General features: G+C 42.2%; 1 protein-coding gene and 1 long non-coding RNA gene across 3 annotated transcripts; one reads left to right on the top strand and one right to left on the bottom strand.

The window, feature by feature from the left end:
* Positions 1 to 1,309: 1,309 nt before the first annotated feature.
* Positions 1,310 to 5,145, bottom strand: LOC124043786 (growth/differentiation factor 8-like). Its single transcript, XM_046362746.1, has 3 exons — positions 4,661 to 5,145; positions 3,739 to 4,106; positions 1,310 to 2,821 (listed from the first exon to the last, which is right to left on the bottom strand). The coding sequence occupies exons 1-3, from the start codon at positions 5,031 to 5,033 to the stop codon at positions 2,441 to 2,443; spliced, it is 1,122 nt and encodes a 373-aa protein (XP_046218702.1). The 5' UTR covers positions 5,034 to 5,145; the 3' UTR covers positions 1,310 to 2,440.
* Positions 5,146 to 6,617: 1,472 nt separating this feature from the next.
* Positions 6,618 to 8,687, top strand: LOC124043785. 2 transcript variants are annotated; one of them, XR_006840382.1, is made up of 3 exons: positions 6,618 to 7,140; positions 7,756 to 7,893; positions 8,496 to 8,687. It is a non-coding gene; the product is annotated as an uncharacterized LOC124043785 (long non-coding RNA). The 2 variants fall into 2 exon arrangements; XR_006840381.1 differs by having other exon boundaries at positions 6,620 to 7,140; positions 7,833 to 7,893.
* Positions 8,688 to 17,371: the final 8,684 nt, after the last annotated feature.

Here is a 17,371-nt window from a genome sequence, read left to right as displayed (position 1 = left end):
AAACATTTCTGTATAAAATAAATTATTAAAATACTGAGCTATATTTTATGATAAACATTTGAGAAATTATATTTCATTCTAATACAATTGCTCAGAAAAATAGTAATATCAAGTGAAAAATTTTCTTCAAAATTATTGACACTTTTTCAATACCTCACCTTGCAAGGATAACGGCACTGAGCCTTTTTCTCAAATGTTTTATGAGTTTGACAGCACGTTGGGAGGGATCTTAGACCATTCCTCCAAACAGAATACTTCCAGATCCTTGATATCCTTTGTCTTCGCTTCTGGACTTTCCTCTTCAATTCAAACCACGTTTTCAATGTGTTTCAAATCCAGAGACTGAGATGGCAATCACAAAATGTTGATTTTGTGGTCAATTAAGCATTTATTTGTGGATTTTGATGTGTGCTTGTGATTATTGTGCTGGAAGAATCCACCTGAGACCAAGTTTCTAATATAAAATTGTAGTATAAAATATTTTTGGGGAGCCTACAATATAGCTCAATCTTTTAACTACTTATTTTACATGCTAATTTTTACTCATCTTTATCAAGGCTGTCAATCATTTCGGATCCCACTCTACGTTATCCAGACCACTCGGCTTATTTTATGTTGTTTTGATGAGGAAACAAAATGGTAACACCAGGTGTGGCTGGGTCTGCGTGATTAGTCAGCTGAAAGGCACCATGTTGTTCCAATCATTTGAACGGGTATGGTAAGAGCCATGCTGTTCCTTAGCCTGGGCACGCTCATGGATGGGATGGTTTTGGGGCTTGCGCTCTTTGACTAAAATTGTCTGTGTAGTGGATGAGAAACCTGCCCGTAGGCATGTTGGCCGGAGTGTATCAGTGATGTCCTCATCCATGAGATCTAAAGCCAATTGTCACTCGTGGAATGACAGACCTGTCTCTTGCCCTGGTGGCTTAGACAGCTGGCTATAAGTTGTGCTGTGCAGAACATTGTAAGTTTGAGCCCTATTTGGCGCAGAAAATAATGAACTCTGTTGCTGTCTCTAATGTACCACATTTATTGGATGTGAATTGGAACCGTATGGATAAATTAGTATCGTTGTGTTTATTACGAGAACCTTCATCTTATGAATGGATTTACATGACTGAGGCTTGTGACCAAATGCACACGAGCAGGAATGTTAGAAATGACCTCTATATGATTCCACGTGGCACTTGTGTCAGTCAGAACACATTGCTGAAAGAGCACATTGTTTCGAATGCATTCACATCCCTAGTATTCCCTGTGCATTGAAATACCATTACCAAGCTATTGTATGAAATAACTGAACTTAACATATAAGCAAGCACCTTTATTTGTTAAACAGGTATACAGTCGCTATTGTAACGTTTTCTTGCTAGTTTGTGGTCTTATACATTTACTAACAGTGGTTTAGAAAGGCAACTGCTAATGGAAACAATGGCATATACAATACAAATTAGCAAACGTATCAAAATCAGTTTTTACAACTTTTGTAGCAACCAATTCTTTCTATTGGTTTGCCATAGTGCAAACTGTGTTATTTGTAAGACAGAGTTTAAACGTGGTTTTAACATTCAAATATATATTTCTCTGTCTTAAACACATCTCAATGTGTAGACTGCATTCATTGTGCTTCCGATTCAAGTCCTCCTGTCCAGTAATGTTGATTTACAATAAGAATAATTCAAGTGAGTAGGGCAGTTCAGGCAGTTGAATGGTGGTAAAGCTATGATTAAAAGTTGAATAAGAATGCACTGTTGCTGTGTGTGTATATGGTGTTTATGGCATTGTGCATGAAGGCCAGTTCATACTGAGTCCTCAGCTATAGTTTTCCAAGCCCTTTCAAAAGTCCTTGAGGATTCCCGGTTTCACTCTCAAACATTGCTTATATGATTATCACACCGATAGTTAAACGTACGCTGTAAAAGCTTGGGGGGGGGGGGGGGGGGTTGAGGGATTAGTCTATGTGTGTCAGACCTGGGTTTAAAAAGTATTTGTTTTATTTCCAATACTTAAGCTGCACTTGATTGAGCTTGCCTGGTTCAATGGAACCAATGGATTATTCCCCAAAGTGCAAACCCCACCCTTCTCCATTAAACGTTAAAGTATTTGAAGAAAAAAAACAAATACCATTTGAACCTAGGTCTGGTGTGTGTCCATGTCAAGTCCAACAGGCATTGTGTTCCTACATCCTTGTGACTTTAGGCCATTGTGGGGAGAACATGTGATTGGAGGAGACAAGAATATGAAAATGAAAAAAAAAACTAACGAGACATGTCCGTGGTTGAAGCCTGCTCAGCGAATGGACAGGTGTTTCTTTAGCCGCTATTGTGGCTCTATTGCACTGTGTTCTGCAGAAAGCACTGGTAGTGATGGATGGATCTGTCCCAAAGTCCAGGGTGGAGACCCTGGCTAAGCCCCTCCCCTTCCCCAGCAGAACTCTCGCTCACGAGCAGCCGCAGCGGTCCACCACCATGGATGGGATCTTGCCGTAGATGATCTGCTCTTTGCGGTTGAAGTAGAGCATGTTGATGGGGGACATCTTGGTGGGGGTGCAGCAGGGCCCTGCGGTGCCCCGGGGGTTAGCCTTGTTCACCAGGTGGGTGTGGGGGTACTTCTGCAGGTGCATGTACTCGCACTCACCAGAGCAGTAGTTGGCCTTGTAGCGCTTGGGGGCAATAATCCAGTCCCAGCCAAAGTCTTCAAAGTCCACTGTGAGGGGGTACCGGCAGCAGCGGGACTCGGGGGAGTTCTCATCACAGTCCAGGCCCGAATCTCTCCTGGAGCGCTTCGGGCCCTCTGAAATCTTCACCTCCATGAAGGGTTGCTGTGAAGGCACAATACAGAAACATGACACATTGGGAAACACATTGGAGTTTGTTACTCCAATCTAATATTGCTGATCCTTTACATCAAGGTCTCAAACTTGGGTGTTGTGATACTTTGTGCCACTGAAATTATTGCATTTTTAAACACTCACTTTAATGCTTGGTTTGGTAAAAAGTATTCTAATTGCACCAGAAATGGGTGCCAGCTGTGTGCAAACCCCACCCTTCTCCATTAAATGTGTGTGTGTGTGTGTGTGTGTGTGTGTGTGTGTGTGTGTGTGTGTGTGTGTGTGTGTGTGTGTGTGTGTGTGTGTGTGTGTGTGTGTGTGTGTGTGTGTGTGTGTGTGTGTGTGTGTGTGTGTGTGTGTGTGTGTGTGTGTGTGTGTGTGTGTGTGTGTGTGTGTGTGATCACAGAGGCTGTAGGAAATTCCTCTGATTAGCACAGTCACACAGAAGACTTCTGGAAGTTCTGGCCATGTGAATAATGTGATTGTCTATGTAACCAGGTGATAGGACATGAGCTTATTGGTGGCAAGGGCAAATATTCTGTCACAGGATATTAGCTATGTGGTATGTTAGGTATGTTAGGTATGTTAGGTATGTGTGTTTATATTAAAGCTTCTAAGATATTTTTAAAATATGAGCACATGAGAGCAAATCCACAGAGTGCCAAAACCCCTCTGATCAGCAGGTATCGATAATAAACAACTAGTATTTGAAGCCCTGGTTCTAAATTAGTCTGGTTACAATTTGACACAAAAAAGAATTTGCCTTCTCTTGCCAAGGGTGTTAAATGTGGATATTGCATTATTATGCATTACTAAATTGGTTATGGATTACTTCCCATAGATCCCACGAGGATAAACTACGAACCTATTTTGTAAATTGCTTCGATGGGAGATAAATCTAAACTCACCAGTCCTTCTCCGGCTTCAGCTGAGGTAACGGCCAGATCATTTCCCTTTGAGTCCAACGCATTAATCTCGATCCCCCAATTCGTGTCCGGTTGCCGCAGCCACACCGACAACACTTGTTTCACGTCGATACTCTGCCAAGAGCTGACTCCTGCATTCACGTCGATCTTTAGAGACCGGATCTGTATGTTCCTGCCCCCGTCCGTGACAGGGATCAGGCGGGAGATTTGCAGGAACACGGTGGTGACTTCGTCAGGTGGCTGAAGGTGCACCCATAGCTGTGCCCGAACTATGCGGTTCGCCTGAATCTTCGAATTGAAGGAGAAGAAGCAACACTTGGGTTTCCCATCGACTTGGACGATGGATTCGGCTGGAGGAGAAAAATTAGAACTTGAATTATAATATGCAAATGTCTTATCTATTTTCTCAATTAAACTAAATTTCTAAATTAAATGACTGCTTTTTTTGCGGTTCTATGTTTGCGGTTCAATTCACAATTGTGTTTTCGTTACCGAAACCCCTTGGAAAACCACTTTCAAAATATATATTTAAAGTTGCAATGTCATGACACATTGATAAACTATAAAACACTCAGCAATGTGTCATCTCCAGGGTATCTTCCAATATAGCCTATATAGTTTTAGAACCGCCACACTCAACACCAGAGCCACTAGCACCTTGTAAGATGGAACTCGGCTCGGACGTAAAAGTTATATATTTGTTTCAAGTCAAACAAATCATTAATAATTCCTATGAAATGTCAACCTATTTCCAACATAGTGGTGCAAGAAGACTAATACGGGATCAGACATGAAGTTGCGCACTGTGTCCCATGCGTAAAAAACATCTGAGCTCTGGTGCCTTTTCCAAGTTGTTATATTGAGACACACAGTGTTGCATTGAATAATAGCATATACAACTTACGTTCAGTGGCCATTGTCATGATTGTTTCTGTGATGGCATGTTCATCATCTTCTTCCATAAGTCCATCCTTATTGTCATCTCCAAGTACATCATACTGGTCAAGAAGTTTCTGCAAAGGTGGTGCCTTGGGCAAGAGCTGCTTGACAACATCTCGGCTAATATTGGGCGCGTGCTTGAGTCGCAGTTTGCTAAGAATTTGTGACTTGATGGCGTGTAATCTCATGTTTTTGATCTGCTGTCGGACCTCGCATGTTGAGCACTGCTCACCGTCATCCGTGGCCGGGGATTGGTGGTGCGCCGTTTGATCACCAAGACCCATTGGACCGAAAGCAACCATACAACTCAGATAAATTAGAACCTGCATCAGATTCATTATCTAAGATGCGGAGTTTGCTATAAAAAAAAATCAAAAAGTGAATATGTATTTGCGTGAAGGCGGACTACAGAGTTGCCTGTGTTTAAAATCAGGCTCTACACTGATAGGTGGCATACTTTAATTCGTCAGCCCTTTTTATACTGCAACTTTGGCCTCTCTTTTGTGTCGTCAAAATCGACGATTGGTTGGGCTGGCAACAATGAATTTAACGGACAGACATCAACTGTATTTTTCTGTCGACCCTTAGAAGAGGTATGGCAAGGTTCGGAATAGATTTGAGACAACTACACTATCAATCAAAGACAAGACAGTTCTACAAATGGGCAAATCAAATTACGGATGCGGTTATATTGATTAATTGCATAACCTTAAATCCGCAAGCCTGTCACCATAGGAACGCCACTGAAAAAATGCGTTTTTTTCCGCTCATCCCATCAACGTGACAGGGTTCAAATGAATCGGTGTTCTTCATTGCGATCAGTTAGTTATATGACCAGTTTGCCTAACTCTCTAAATCTGTTTCTCTCGAAAATGTAAGGTATATTAATTTACAAATATGACAGGAACCACTCTTTAGTCTATATTGATATAGGCTACATGGAGTAGACCTACTTCTTTCTAAACTTGTTTCCAAATGCTAAATACTTTTATCAATAGGCTATAGGATAGATACTATTGCATTGAACATTTATGGCGAAATGGGCTCCTCTGTCGGCCTACGATACTATATTAATCTATAGGCTACTGGATATTGTTGTCTTGAGGTGTTTGCGCTTACTATTTACGAAAGCTTTTTAGTCCAGACGTTTAGTGCCATCATGCGGTTAATCAACAACAGTTGCAAAATTACGCACAGGTTATGAGATATTATTTTCCTTCACAAATAAACAGTAACATATAGATTCTAATTTAGATCAATGCAACCGGCATTTAGAAGATGTGTATGGCTCACAATAGTCAATCAAATTGCCCACTTTATGCACATTTTACGCAGCAATTTGAATGGCATGGCACTATGTTAGGTCAATGAATGGTTTAATTATAGCCTATTATCGTTATCGAATTTGAGACTGGAACCCTTATGTGAAAGAAAATATACCATACTGTATTTACAAAAACATAAACGAATTTAACTAATGTACATTATACCGTTTTACGCACACTCGTCCAATGACTTTTACTGTTTTACGAATGCGTCATATATATATATTTTTTAATGACACCAATTGGTTTTGAACATATCCGATAACTCATAACTGAAAATCTGACACAGTGCGACTGCAGTGGCTATTGGGAAAGCTCGCTAATATACCTCGTGCCATAATGATCCAGACCTCTCGGCAGGCGCATTAGTAGCCTTAGAACACATTGATACAAGGAAGCTAATCGTGGGTACACGTCCATCAAAGGCAAGAGACGGGAATATAATCTATAGGTAGATAGCATTATAGAAACAACTGACTGTATTCCTTACTTTAAACATGTCAATAGTCACTGAGGAGTCAAGCATGGCGCCACCATGCGCCACAAGAGGGTGATATTCTACAAGTAACAGTAACCCGTGTGAACGCGCACAATTTATCTCCACAACCCGTTCTACAGTTTACTAACTGCCTTCAGAACGTTGAGTCAAACAGGCAACACTTTCAACGATGATTTATGTAGAATCTCCAGTAGAATGATGGCAAGAAGAAGGTATAGTCCTCCGTGTTCGACTATTCCAGGATGTGAGAGTTTAATTAAATCGATGTTTGTATTTAGTGGGATTACTGCACAATATGGTATGGTGGAACATTGAATGTCCAGTTTGGTAACTTGGTGGAAATTTCGTGCTGAGAGAGAAACCTGACCAATGTGGTCGCTGCCTTCCAAGTTTCATGTTCAAGCCTTGGACGCACATTCGGCGGTTTGATAAGGAGACGGAGTAGATACAGTCCGAGAGGCGGCACGTTTGGTGATTTCGGTTCACAAACCGTGTGGATGTATGGACTTCTTTATTGAAACGTGTCGTTCAAGATAAAACGATGCGTTTTCCTACGGGATGAATTTGATATTCATGGAGGGAAACTCATCCAGTCCTACTTTTCCAAGAGTCTTTTTGAAGGTAGGCTGCCTATCCCACGCTTCAGCAATATTTCATGTACCTATTTTTCTGGTAACTGTGTATGAAATGGACTAGACGCTACCTCGAAACATATGGTACATTGAACAGAAATACGCTCATGTAAGAATTCTTAGAAGCCTATTTACAACGCGGACAACCATTTATTTCGCCCTTCCTCCATCCGGGCTAGTATTTCTCCTGGACGACCTTTTATGTTCACATTTGAATAGTGACATTCTTCCACATATGCCTTTATTAGTTCAATAAAGGTGGGTTGTAGTTCAAGGTGAGGAGGGGGTTTCAAGGGTCGCTTCCCATGATATCAGGGCTAGAGTGACATGCTTGAGATATATGGAACAGACAATATCCTATTTTCCCACAATGTGAAATGATGTGTATATGAAACAAACAAACAATCTGGTTGACGTTTTATGGCTCAGCACTGTAGTTAGATAAGCAGTAGCCTCTTGTCAAAAACCATAAGCGACAGTGGCATCATTTTGCAACTTCAGTAAAAAGGCTCATCCTATGTGAGAGATGAACAGGATGATATAATAGTGTGCTGCTCTGTCTAAAATAAATAATCACACGCCCGCCGCTGTGAATCTGGATCAGGCAGGACTGAGGCAACACTCACCAAGACAGATGGAGACTACAGCGAATAACAGCAGTGCTTTGTGTGTTCAACCCAGAGTCACGTGGTCTATCTATGAAGACTGAAAAGACTGAGGATACAAAACAACAAGATCATGGGTAATACATACAAATTATGTTCAAAATAACTACTGTAAGCCCAAATAGCAGCTGTCATAGACACCTTTTCCCCAAAGGTCACTACAACTGCCTAGTCTAGGCTTCGTGTGCTAGTAGATACAGGGAACTGCCATGGAAACACTTAAGCAAATTAGGGATACAAAGTGCATTGAAAGCAAGTGCTGCCACAAAGGTGTGGTTCCTGAGTTAATTAAGAAATTCCCATCCCATAATGCTTAGGGTCATGTATACCAATTCTAGGCAGGCCATTATTTTGGCTACTGTGGTTATGCCCCCCCCCATAGGATGACAATGCCCCCATCCACAGGGCACGAGTGGTCACAATGGTTTGATGAGCATAAAATCTATGTAAGCCAAGGTGCATTAAAGCCACCACGAGTCAGCAACTTTATGTTAGTGTTTTCCTTTATTTTGGCAGTTACCTGTAGCTACTGCTGCTGTGTGGTAACAAGGGTAATGATGCTAAGTCACTGTCTAAATAATAGGCCTCTCAAGTCTTTCCTCTGCCATTTGGTAATTTTAGGCAGATTCTGATGGAAAGTAAATAACTGAAATCCTTTCCCTCTTCTCTCTCCCTACAGCACAGGGGAAGATATAAGTAGGGCAGCATCGGAGCATGGCTGACTGTCTGGACTATTTCAGCGCAGCTCAGTTCAGAAAAGAATCGGCTTCCTAGCCGTCGCTTCTTAACCAGGGGCCAAGCCCCCCTCCGGCACATTCCTCCTTCACCACCTTCTCTCTCCCCTCCTCTCTGAGATCAATGCTCCATTATTTATATAATGGGATGCGTCAAATCCAAGAAGAGCGATCCGATCCAGTACGCCAACTCGGTGAAGGCGGACGGCAATCCTGGGAAGTGGCAGGGCGAGAACGCGCTGCTGGTCCACTATGAGACGGGGTCCGCGGACGACTCTGCCCGGGTGGACCCCATTCTGCTGGAGTATGCCCAGCGGCTGTCCGAGGAGATAGTGGCCCGGGCCGTGCAGCAGTGGTTGGAGGTGGACAACCGCTACATTGACATCCCCTACATTGAGTGTGATGTGCCATGAGGGGGATGGGGGGAGGGCATTGCCAGAGAGTGTTATTTCTGTTATGGGATTCACCTTGAACCTCTGGGGAAAAGAGGACTACTGGATGCCCAACAGACAGACAGACAGACAGACAGACAGACAGACAGACAGACAGACAGACAGACAGACAGACAGACAGACAGACAGACAGACAGACAGACAGACAGACAGACAGACAGACAGACAGACAGACATCACTCTCCTTCAGGTTGATACAATACACTACGAAGATTTACTAGCTGATGCAAGATGTTGATGCCATTCTATGGTCCAAAGCCATTTTTCTGTTTAATTCATACTTGGACAAAGACCTTGGTTAATCCTCTCATTTTCAATCCAGACCATGTGCTTGTCTCCATCGTTAGCTAGATGATGAGAGTTCCCGAGCTGGGGTGTGTGATATCTTTTTCTTGGGAGCCGATAAAGCAGAAGAGTATCATTGAATCCTGCTTTGAAGATGACCGGTTCTGCCTTTCAGTGAATATCTATCGTTTCCGCTTGACGCCTGCCATCCTGCGGCCAAATAGCAGGTCCGATGTAGGAAGTTATTTATTAGCACCTCAAATGACCAATGTTTTTCACTTGAGATTTTTTGCTGGAGTCAGCAGGTACATGCCTCCCTCTCCATCTGTCTGCCCAGACAGAAGCTCTCAGTTCAGGGTTCTTGGATAATGGCATCCCAGGGGGCCTGTGGTCGACCAACAAAGGAGAGCTCATTATTCATCCTGCCCACCACCCATTAAGCATGTCCGACGACGAGCTGCAGCAACCAAGGGCCTGACAACGGTCACTTTAACGAAATGATGCTCTACGAACTTGGCCGTGGGAAGATGTTTTGGGTTGGGGGTGCTGATGAGTATTTTTGTCCACTCATATAGGAGTAAAAGGCCAAGTTCACAAAGGATGTTTTTTCGATTTATCAGGGGGTGCTGCAGCACCCTCAGCATCCCTACTTCCTGCGGCTATGTTTAGGAATGTTTTACAGAGGTTCAGCACCCTCCAATTCTATGAATTTGAATGCCATTGACAATAGGACATCCCTCAGGGCTGGCTAAGTCCCCCATGCCTTCGAGGAAATCAGGACACGAGGATGGATTGACACACTTTTACTGAGACTTGGCTTTTGTACACAAAACGAGTTCTGGGTTCACAAATACATTTTGCTTTCGCCAACATGTCTTGGGCCAAGCACCCTGGTTTTAACATACTGTGTTCTACATAATGAGGAACTGCTGCCATCCGCCCCACAGAATTTACAGCACAAATATGCAACTCTCTAAAAAAGGCCATGGTATTTTTATTGAGAGCAAATGGCTTCTTAAAATAGTACGATGCTATTTTAACAGGCCATAGGCACACAAAGCACAATGGAGAGTTGAGTTGTTTGGAGAAGGAGAACAACTGTCCAAGTCCTTAATGAAGCACAATACGCTTGATGGGCTTTCGTATGGCGTTTATAAGATTATAAGTTATATCAGTGGGTTTTAGTCAGTCATTGCATGTCAGTTCCTACCATACCACAACTGATGTTCAAGAAGCTTTAAATGGCGGATGAGTCAAGGCTGGGCAAGATGGTACATTTCACAGAGCATTAAATCAGGGTGCCATTGTATAAACACCACAAAGAACAAGTAGACATTATTTCACCGGCTAAGGAAGTTTGACGTGTGCATCTCAAGTAAGAGTCGGCTGCTAAGCCATTAGGTATGCTCAGTAAAGGAAATGGTAGTGGTGTGCCTCAAATGCTACACCCAAAAATCCATTACAGTTAAAAGCAACAAATATATAACAGCATTTTCACTAATCTGGGTTGAAAGATGAATCTCTTGAACCCATTCAATTATGTAAACAAATTGAAAAGCTTAGCGGTGACAACTTTTTTCTTCCCCCCCCCCCCCCCCCCCCCAATACTGTATTCCTAAATCTAAGAACTGGACAGATCACAGATCACTGTTGTTACTGCCTCAGCTAATGTTTTAAACAATTTTACAGATCAAGCTGCAAAAACCACAATGAAATCAAACAAAAAAAATCCATCAAGCTTGATTTTCAAGCCGTTTTCAAGTCGTTTTACTATGCAGGAGACGGCTGGCACTGCATGCCATATATCAAGCCCCTATCATCATAATAAAACAGTGATAGCCTTCTATGGTAGAGGCATTATCTCTGCCTTTTATTTTTTGTATCTTTATTTAACTAGGCAAGTCAGTTAAGAACAAAATCTTATTTTCAATGACGGCCTAGGAACAGTGGATTAACTGCCTGTTCAGGGGCAGAACGACAGATTTGTACCTTGTCAGCTTGGGGATTTGAACTTGCAACCGTTCGGTTACTAGTCCAACGCTCTAACCACGAGGCTACCCTGCCTTTGAAGCTATGTCGAACACAGAATTCAAATGCTTTGTATAATGATGGTCAATGTCGCAGTTCACAATGCTTACAGCTTGACAGAAACACAAAGGTATACCAAAGTATGTACAAACGAGGTATACCTGGATTACTTCCTTCTAAATATTTCAATGTCGGGAACAGTTTCATCTTGTAACATCAGTCTTCCAGTCAAGCCTTCAGTTTGATTATGGGCAAAAAAAAAAAGTATGTTGGGAGATCCTAATGCTTCTTTTCCCCCCAGCGTCTAAGGACTCATCTATATTTATATCATATACCATTTAACCTGCAGCTCTGTACAGGTCTGTAAATAAATGAATGACAAAAAATGTGACGACAATAAAGCTGAAATCTATGCCTTCTACCATTATTTAAGTGACTTCATCTCATTTTTTGAGAAAGGGCATTGGGGAATTGGGGGGGGGGGTTCATTTTTGGGTAACAATTTAAGTACCTTACTGCATATACATTTACATTTAAGTCATTTAGCAGACGCTCTTATCCAGAGCGACTTACAAATTGGTGCATTCACCTTATGACATCCAGTGGAACAGTCACTTTACAATAGTGCATCTAAATCTTAAAGGGGGGGGTGAGAGGGATTACTTATCCTATCCTAGGTATTCCTTAAAGAGGTGGGGTTTCAGGTGTCTCCGGAAGGTGGTGATTGACTCCGCTGTCCTGGCGTCGTGAGGGCGTTTGTTCCACCATTGGGGGGCCAGAGCAGCGAACAGTTTTGACTGGGCTGAGCGGGAGCTGTACTTCCTCAGTGGTAGGGAGGCGAGCAGGCCAGAGGTGGATGAACGCAGTGCCCTTGTTTGGGTGTAGGGCCTGATCAGAGCCTGGAGGTACTGAGGTGCCGTTCCCCTCACAGCTCCGTAGGCAAGCACCATGGTCTTGTAGCGGATGCGAGCTTCAACTGGAAGCCAGTGGAGAGAGCGGAGGAGCGGGGTGACGTGAGAGAACTTGGGAAGGTTGAACACCAGACGGGCTGCGGCGTTCTGGATGAGTTGTAGGGGTTTAATGGCACAGGCAGGGAGCCCAGCCAACAGCGAGTTGCAGTAATCCAGACGGGAGATGACAAGTGCCTGGATTAGGACCTGCGCCGCTTCCTGTGTGAGGCAGGGTCGTACTCTGCGGATGTTGTAGAGCATGAACCTACAGGAACGGGCCACCGCCTTGATGTTAGTTGAGAACGACAGGGTGTTGTCCAGGATCACGCCAAGGTTCTTAGCGCTCTGGGAGGAGGACACAATGGAGTTGTCAACCGTGATACTGTAATAGATTTCCATAAAAATTAAATTTCTCAAGCACCATGCATCCCCCTGTTGGCTTGCCTCTGAAGCTAAGCAAAGTCTGTCCTTGGATGGGAGACCAGATGCTGCTGGAAATGGCATTGGAGGGCCAGTAGGAGGTACTCTTTCGTCTGGTGTAAGGAGATCCCAATGCCCCAGGGCAGTGATAGGGGACATTGCCCTGTGTAGGGTGCAGTCTTTTGGATGAGAGTTATTGTAAGAGTAGGAGTGTTAACCCCGGTGTCCTTGCTAAATTTCCAATCTGACCTTCATACCATCATCGCCAACTAATCATCCCCAGCTTCCTATTGGCTTGTTCTTTCCCAATCCTCCCCCGTGTAACAATTCTCCAGGTCGTTGCTGTAAATGAGAATGTGTTCAGTCAACTTACCTGATAAAATACAAGTGAGAATGTTAAAAGGACTGTCTGGGAGTAGTCTGAGTGGGAGGGGAAACTGATAACTAGCTGTTATGGGCAGAGAGGTTTGGACCAATTTATTAACCAATTTACCTCATGGTGATGTCACCATGGAAAGCCAAAACTCCCACCCATTCAAATCTGCTGATTAGGTCCTGTGTAGATTGCATTTTCAACTAGCAACTATCAGGAAAAAACACTGGTGAAAAAGCTTCATTAGCTGTTGTACAATATGATATAAAACACAGGAAAACATAATTTTGAATGCACTGTGCCTTTAAAATATTATACAGTGCTTTCAGAAAGTATTCACCACACCCCTCGACTTAAAAAAAAAAATGCGTTACAGCTTGAATTTGAAATGGATTAAATTGAGATTATGTGTTACTGGCCTACACACAGTACCCCATAATATCGAAGTGGAATCATGTTTAGCTAAATGAACGAAAATGTCGTGTCAATAAGTATTCAACCCTTTTGTTATGGCAAACCTAAATACGTTCTGGAGTAAAAATGTGCTGAACAAGTTACATAATAAGTTGCATATACTCACTCTGTGCAATAATAGTGTTTAACATGATTTTTTAATGACTACCTCATGTCTGTACCCCACACATAAGGTCTCTCAGTCGAGCATTGAATTTCAAACACAGATTCAACCACAAAGACTAGGGAAGTTTTCCAATCCCTCGCAAAGAAGTGCACCTATTGGTAGATGGGTAAAATAAAAAACAGTTTAAATATCACTTCGAGCATGTTATTAATTACACTTTGGATGGTGTATCAATACACCCAGTCACTACAAAAATCCAGACGTCCATAATTGAGTTGCCGGAGAGGAAGAAAACCACTCAGGGATTTCACCATGAGTGCAATGGTGACTTTAAAACAGTTACAGAGTTTAATGGCTGTGATAGGAAAAAAAACAGAAGGATCAACAACACTATAGTTTCTGCACAATACAAACCTAATTGACAGAGTGAAAAGAAGGAAGGTTGTACAGAATACAAATATTCCATAACATGTTTGCAACAAGGGACTATAGTAAAACTGCAAAAAATGTGGCTAAGCAATTAACTTTTTTCTCCTGAATATAAAGTGTTATGTTTAGGGCAAATCCAGTACAACACATTACTGAGTACCACTCTCCATATATTCAAGCATAGTGGTAGCTGCATCATGTTATGGGTATGCTTGTAATCAATAAGGACTGGGGAGTTTTTCAGGATAAAAAATAAACGGAATGTATCTAAGCACAGGCAAAATCCTAGAGGAAAACCTGGTTCAGTCTGTGTTCCGCTAGACAGTGGGAGATGAATTCACTTTTCAGCAGGACAATAACCTAAATCCTGGAGTTGCTTACCAAGAAGACAGTTAATGTTCCTGAGTGGCTAAGTTACAGTTTTGACTTAAATCTGCCTAAAAATATATGGCAAGACTTAAATGGTTGACTAGCAATAATCAACAACTAATTTGACAGAGTTAGAAGAATTTTGAAAATAATGGGCAAATATTGTACAATACATGTGTGCAAAGCTCTTAGAGACTTACCCAGAAAGACTCAGCTGTAATCTAACATGTATTGACTCAGGGTTGAGAATACTTTTGCAAATTAGATATTTCTGTATTTTTTTTGTATTTTTTATCTAAAATGTCTAAACACAAATTCACTGTCATTATGGGGTATTATGTGTAGATGGGTGAGAGAAAAATATCTATTTAATCCATCCAACCAATCAATTCATCCCGACTACTTCCAAAATGGTCGGGAAGATCTGATTACAATTTGTTATTTTAATCATCTACACCTTTTTAAAAATGTGGGCACAATCAGAATGTGGGCACGATCAGGACACAGGATGCCAGCTAGCACCCTGTATAAATGGGGCTATTGATCCTGAGCATCAGCCAAGGTTATTATCCAATAATGATCCTAACCCTTACCCTAGTCTCGTTTTATCAGATCTCAACACTGCAGAGGCGGCAGTGGGAGGAGCTATAGGAGGACGGGCTCATTCCATTACAATGAGCTCGTCCTCTTTTAGCTTCTCCCACCAGCCTCCCCTGCAACACTGTATTCGCATTTGAGAATGGCTTGACACACTTAGGACGGCTGGAATCAAGGCTACCTTTACACTAACCTCAACCAACTTCAATTTCCATATAGCTATTGCCTAACCTTAACCTTTGGATCTACCGTCTGAATATCCACTCATGGTTTAAACTGAGATTTCATCATGTGGGCAACCCTTGCCTATGCAGATCCAACAGCTCCCTCTGCACCTGTATTATGTCCCTGTAACATTTATTTAATCATTAGATTAGCTGATAGACGGTCAGGTCTAGATGTCGTCTAAATGACTTAATGGAATTAATGGATCACGCCAACTAGCTTTGATATAGTGGCTCAGAAGCTTTAGGACAGGGTTCGTCAACTAGGTTTAGCCTCGGGCCAAAACATTTTCTGAGCCAAGTCGGCAAGCCAGAACATAATTAACATATAATATTAGCACAATTAATAGGCCTACACTACAAATTGATCAATTAATAGGCCTACACTACAAACAGAACAACATTAACAAGTCGGATTAATACATCATTAATTCAGTGACAATAACAATAATTTAGATCTGATTAAGCTCATAAAATCACCAATGTCTCTATTCAATTATTATTTTACTCCATTTCTCTGTGCGTTGATTGGTGGGGAAAAACAGGTCTACTGTACGTAGCCCACTACTTTTTTTATGTCAACATTTTTAACCTCATTGAGAATTCTGCACTGTGCTCTTGCAGTCACATTTGCAGGACAGCCCCTCCTAGGGAGAGTAGCAACAGCGCTGAACTTTCTCCATTTATAGACAACTTGTTTTACCGTGGACTGATGAACATCAAGGCTTTTAGAGATACTTTTGTAACTCTTTCCAGTTTTATGCAAGTCAACAATTCTTAATATTAGGTCTCCTGAGATCTATTTTGTTCGAAGCATGGTTCACATCAGGCAATGCTTCTTGTGAATAGCAAACTCACATTTTGTGAGTGTTTTTTATAGGGCAAGGCAGCTCTTAAACAACATCGCCTATCTCATCTCAATGATTGTAATCCAGGTTAGCTGACTCCTGAATCCAATTAGCTTTTGGAGAAGTCACTCGCCTAGGGGCTCCCATACTTTTTCCAACCTACACTGTGAATGTTTAAATTATGTATTCAATATACACAAGAAAAATACAATGTGTTATTAGTTCAAGCACACTGTCTATTGTTGTGACTTAGATGAAGATCAGATCAAATTTGATGACCAATTTACGCAGAAATCCAGGTCATTCCAAAGGGTTCACATACTTTTTCTTGCCACTGTATGTCTGTTATTTTCATGGAAATAACTTTAAAGAAGAGCTACTGGCACTGATCCCCCTCGAAGGACACACCACCAGGGACATCCTATTCACAAAGCTGGAGGAATTGTTTACGCAGCATGGCCTGTCATTTCGAAAACGTCAACTTTGTGTTTACTTGAAGGGGCTCCTGCTGTGGTGGTCAGACACAGAGGCCTGGTCAGCAGGTTGAAGGAAATCGCCCCCAAAAAATGAATGGCTTGCATTGTCTCATCCATCAGAGTGTGTGCTGTGTGCCAGACTAAACGCTGAGCTGAAAGATGGGATGGATAAAGTCATACTCATGATCAACTTTATCAGGGGGACGTCAGGCACCTCACACTGTCTTTTCCACAAGCTTGTGACAGAATCAGAGGAGGCCACCCATGATGACCAAATCAAATCAAACCTTGTTTGCCACATGCGCCTAATACAAGTGGAGACTTTACCGTGAAATGCTTATTTACAAGCCCTTAACCAACAGTGCAGTTCAAGAAGAAGAAAATATTAACCAAGGCTAAAATAAAAAGTAATAATAAAATGACCAGGTTGTGGATTTTCTCAGAAAAAGCTAAATAAGGGCAGTGACCACCTTCGTATTCTGGAAATTAAAGGAATTCCTCTCTAATGTTGCTTGTTTTTGGCTGACATATTCTGTCACTTATACTGGTTAAATCTGCAATTACAAGGAAGAGGGACAACAGTCGTGGACACGATGGGAAAAGTTGAGGCCTTTACTAGGAAGCTCGAGTTCATCTGGAAGGCTACTGCACTTCATCACACTGAAGAAACGACAGGCAGAGGGACCAGGCCACAGCATTTTCAGAGGTGATGGAAGATTTCATCAAGCACCTGAGGGACAACTTCTCCACCAGATGAATTACAACAGCGGGCCCAAGGATATCATTGCGT

This window comes from Oncorhynchus gorbuscha, linkage group LG09, assembly GCF_021184085.1.
Source record: "Oncorhynchus gorbuscha isolate QuinsamMale2020 ecotype Even-year linkage group LG09, OgorEven_v1.0, whole genome shotgun sequence".
NCBI lineage: Eukaryota > Metazoa > Chordata > Actinopteri > Salmoniformes > Salmonidae > Oncorhynchus > Oncorhynchus gorbuscha.
Note: the sequence above shows the minus strand (reverse complement) of the source record. Positions and strands in the feature narration are given on the sequence as shown.

Excerpts from the sequence above, each read along its gene's own strand:
- LOC124043786 (XM_046362746.1), bottom strand. The coding sequence starts at position 5,033 with ATGAATCTGATGCAGGTTCTAATTTATCTGAGTTGTATGGTTGCTTTC. Across the intron at positions 4,107-4,660 it reads CATGACAATGGCCACTGAAC|CCGAATCCATCGTCCAAGTC; the intron begins GTAAGTTGTATA and ends TTTCTCCTCCAG. Across the intron at positions 2,822-3,738 it reads CTGAAGCCGGAGAAGGACTG|CAACCCTTCATGGAGGTGAA; the intron begins GTGAGTTTAGAT and ends GTGCCTTCACAG.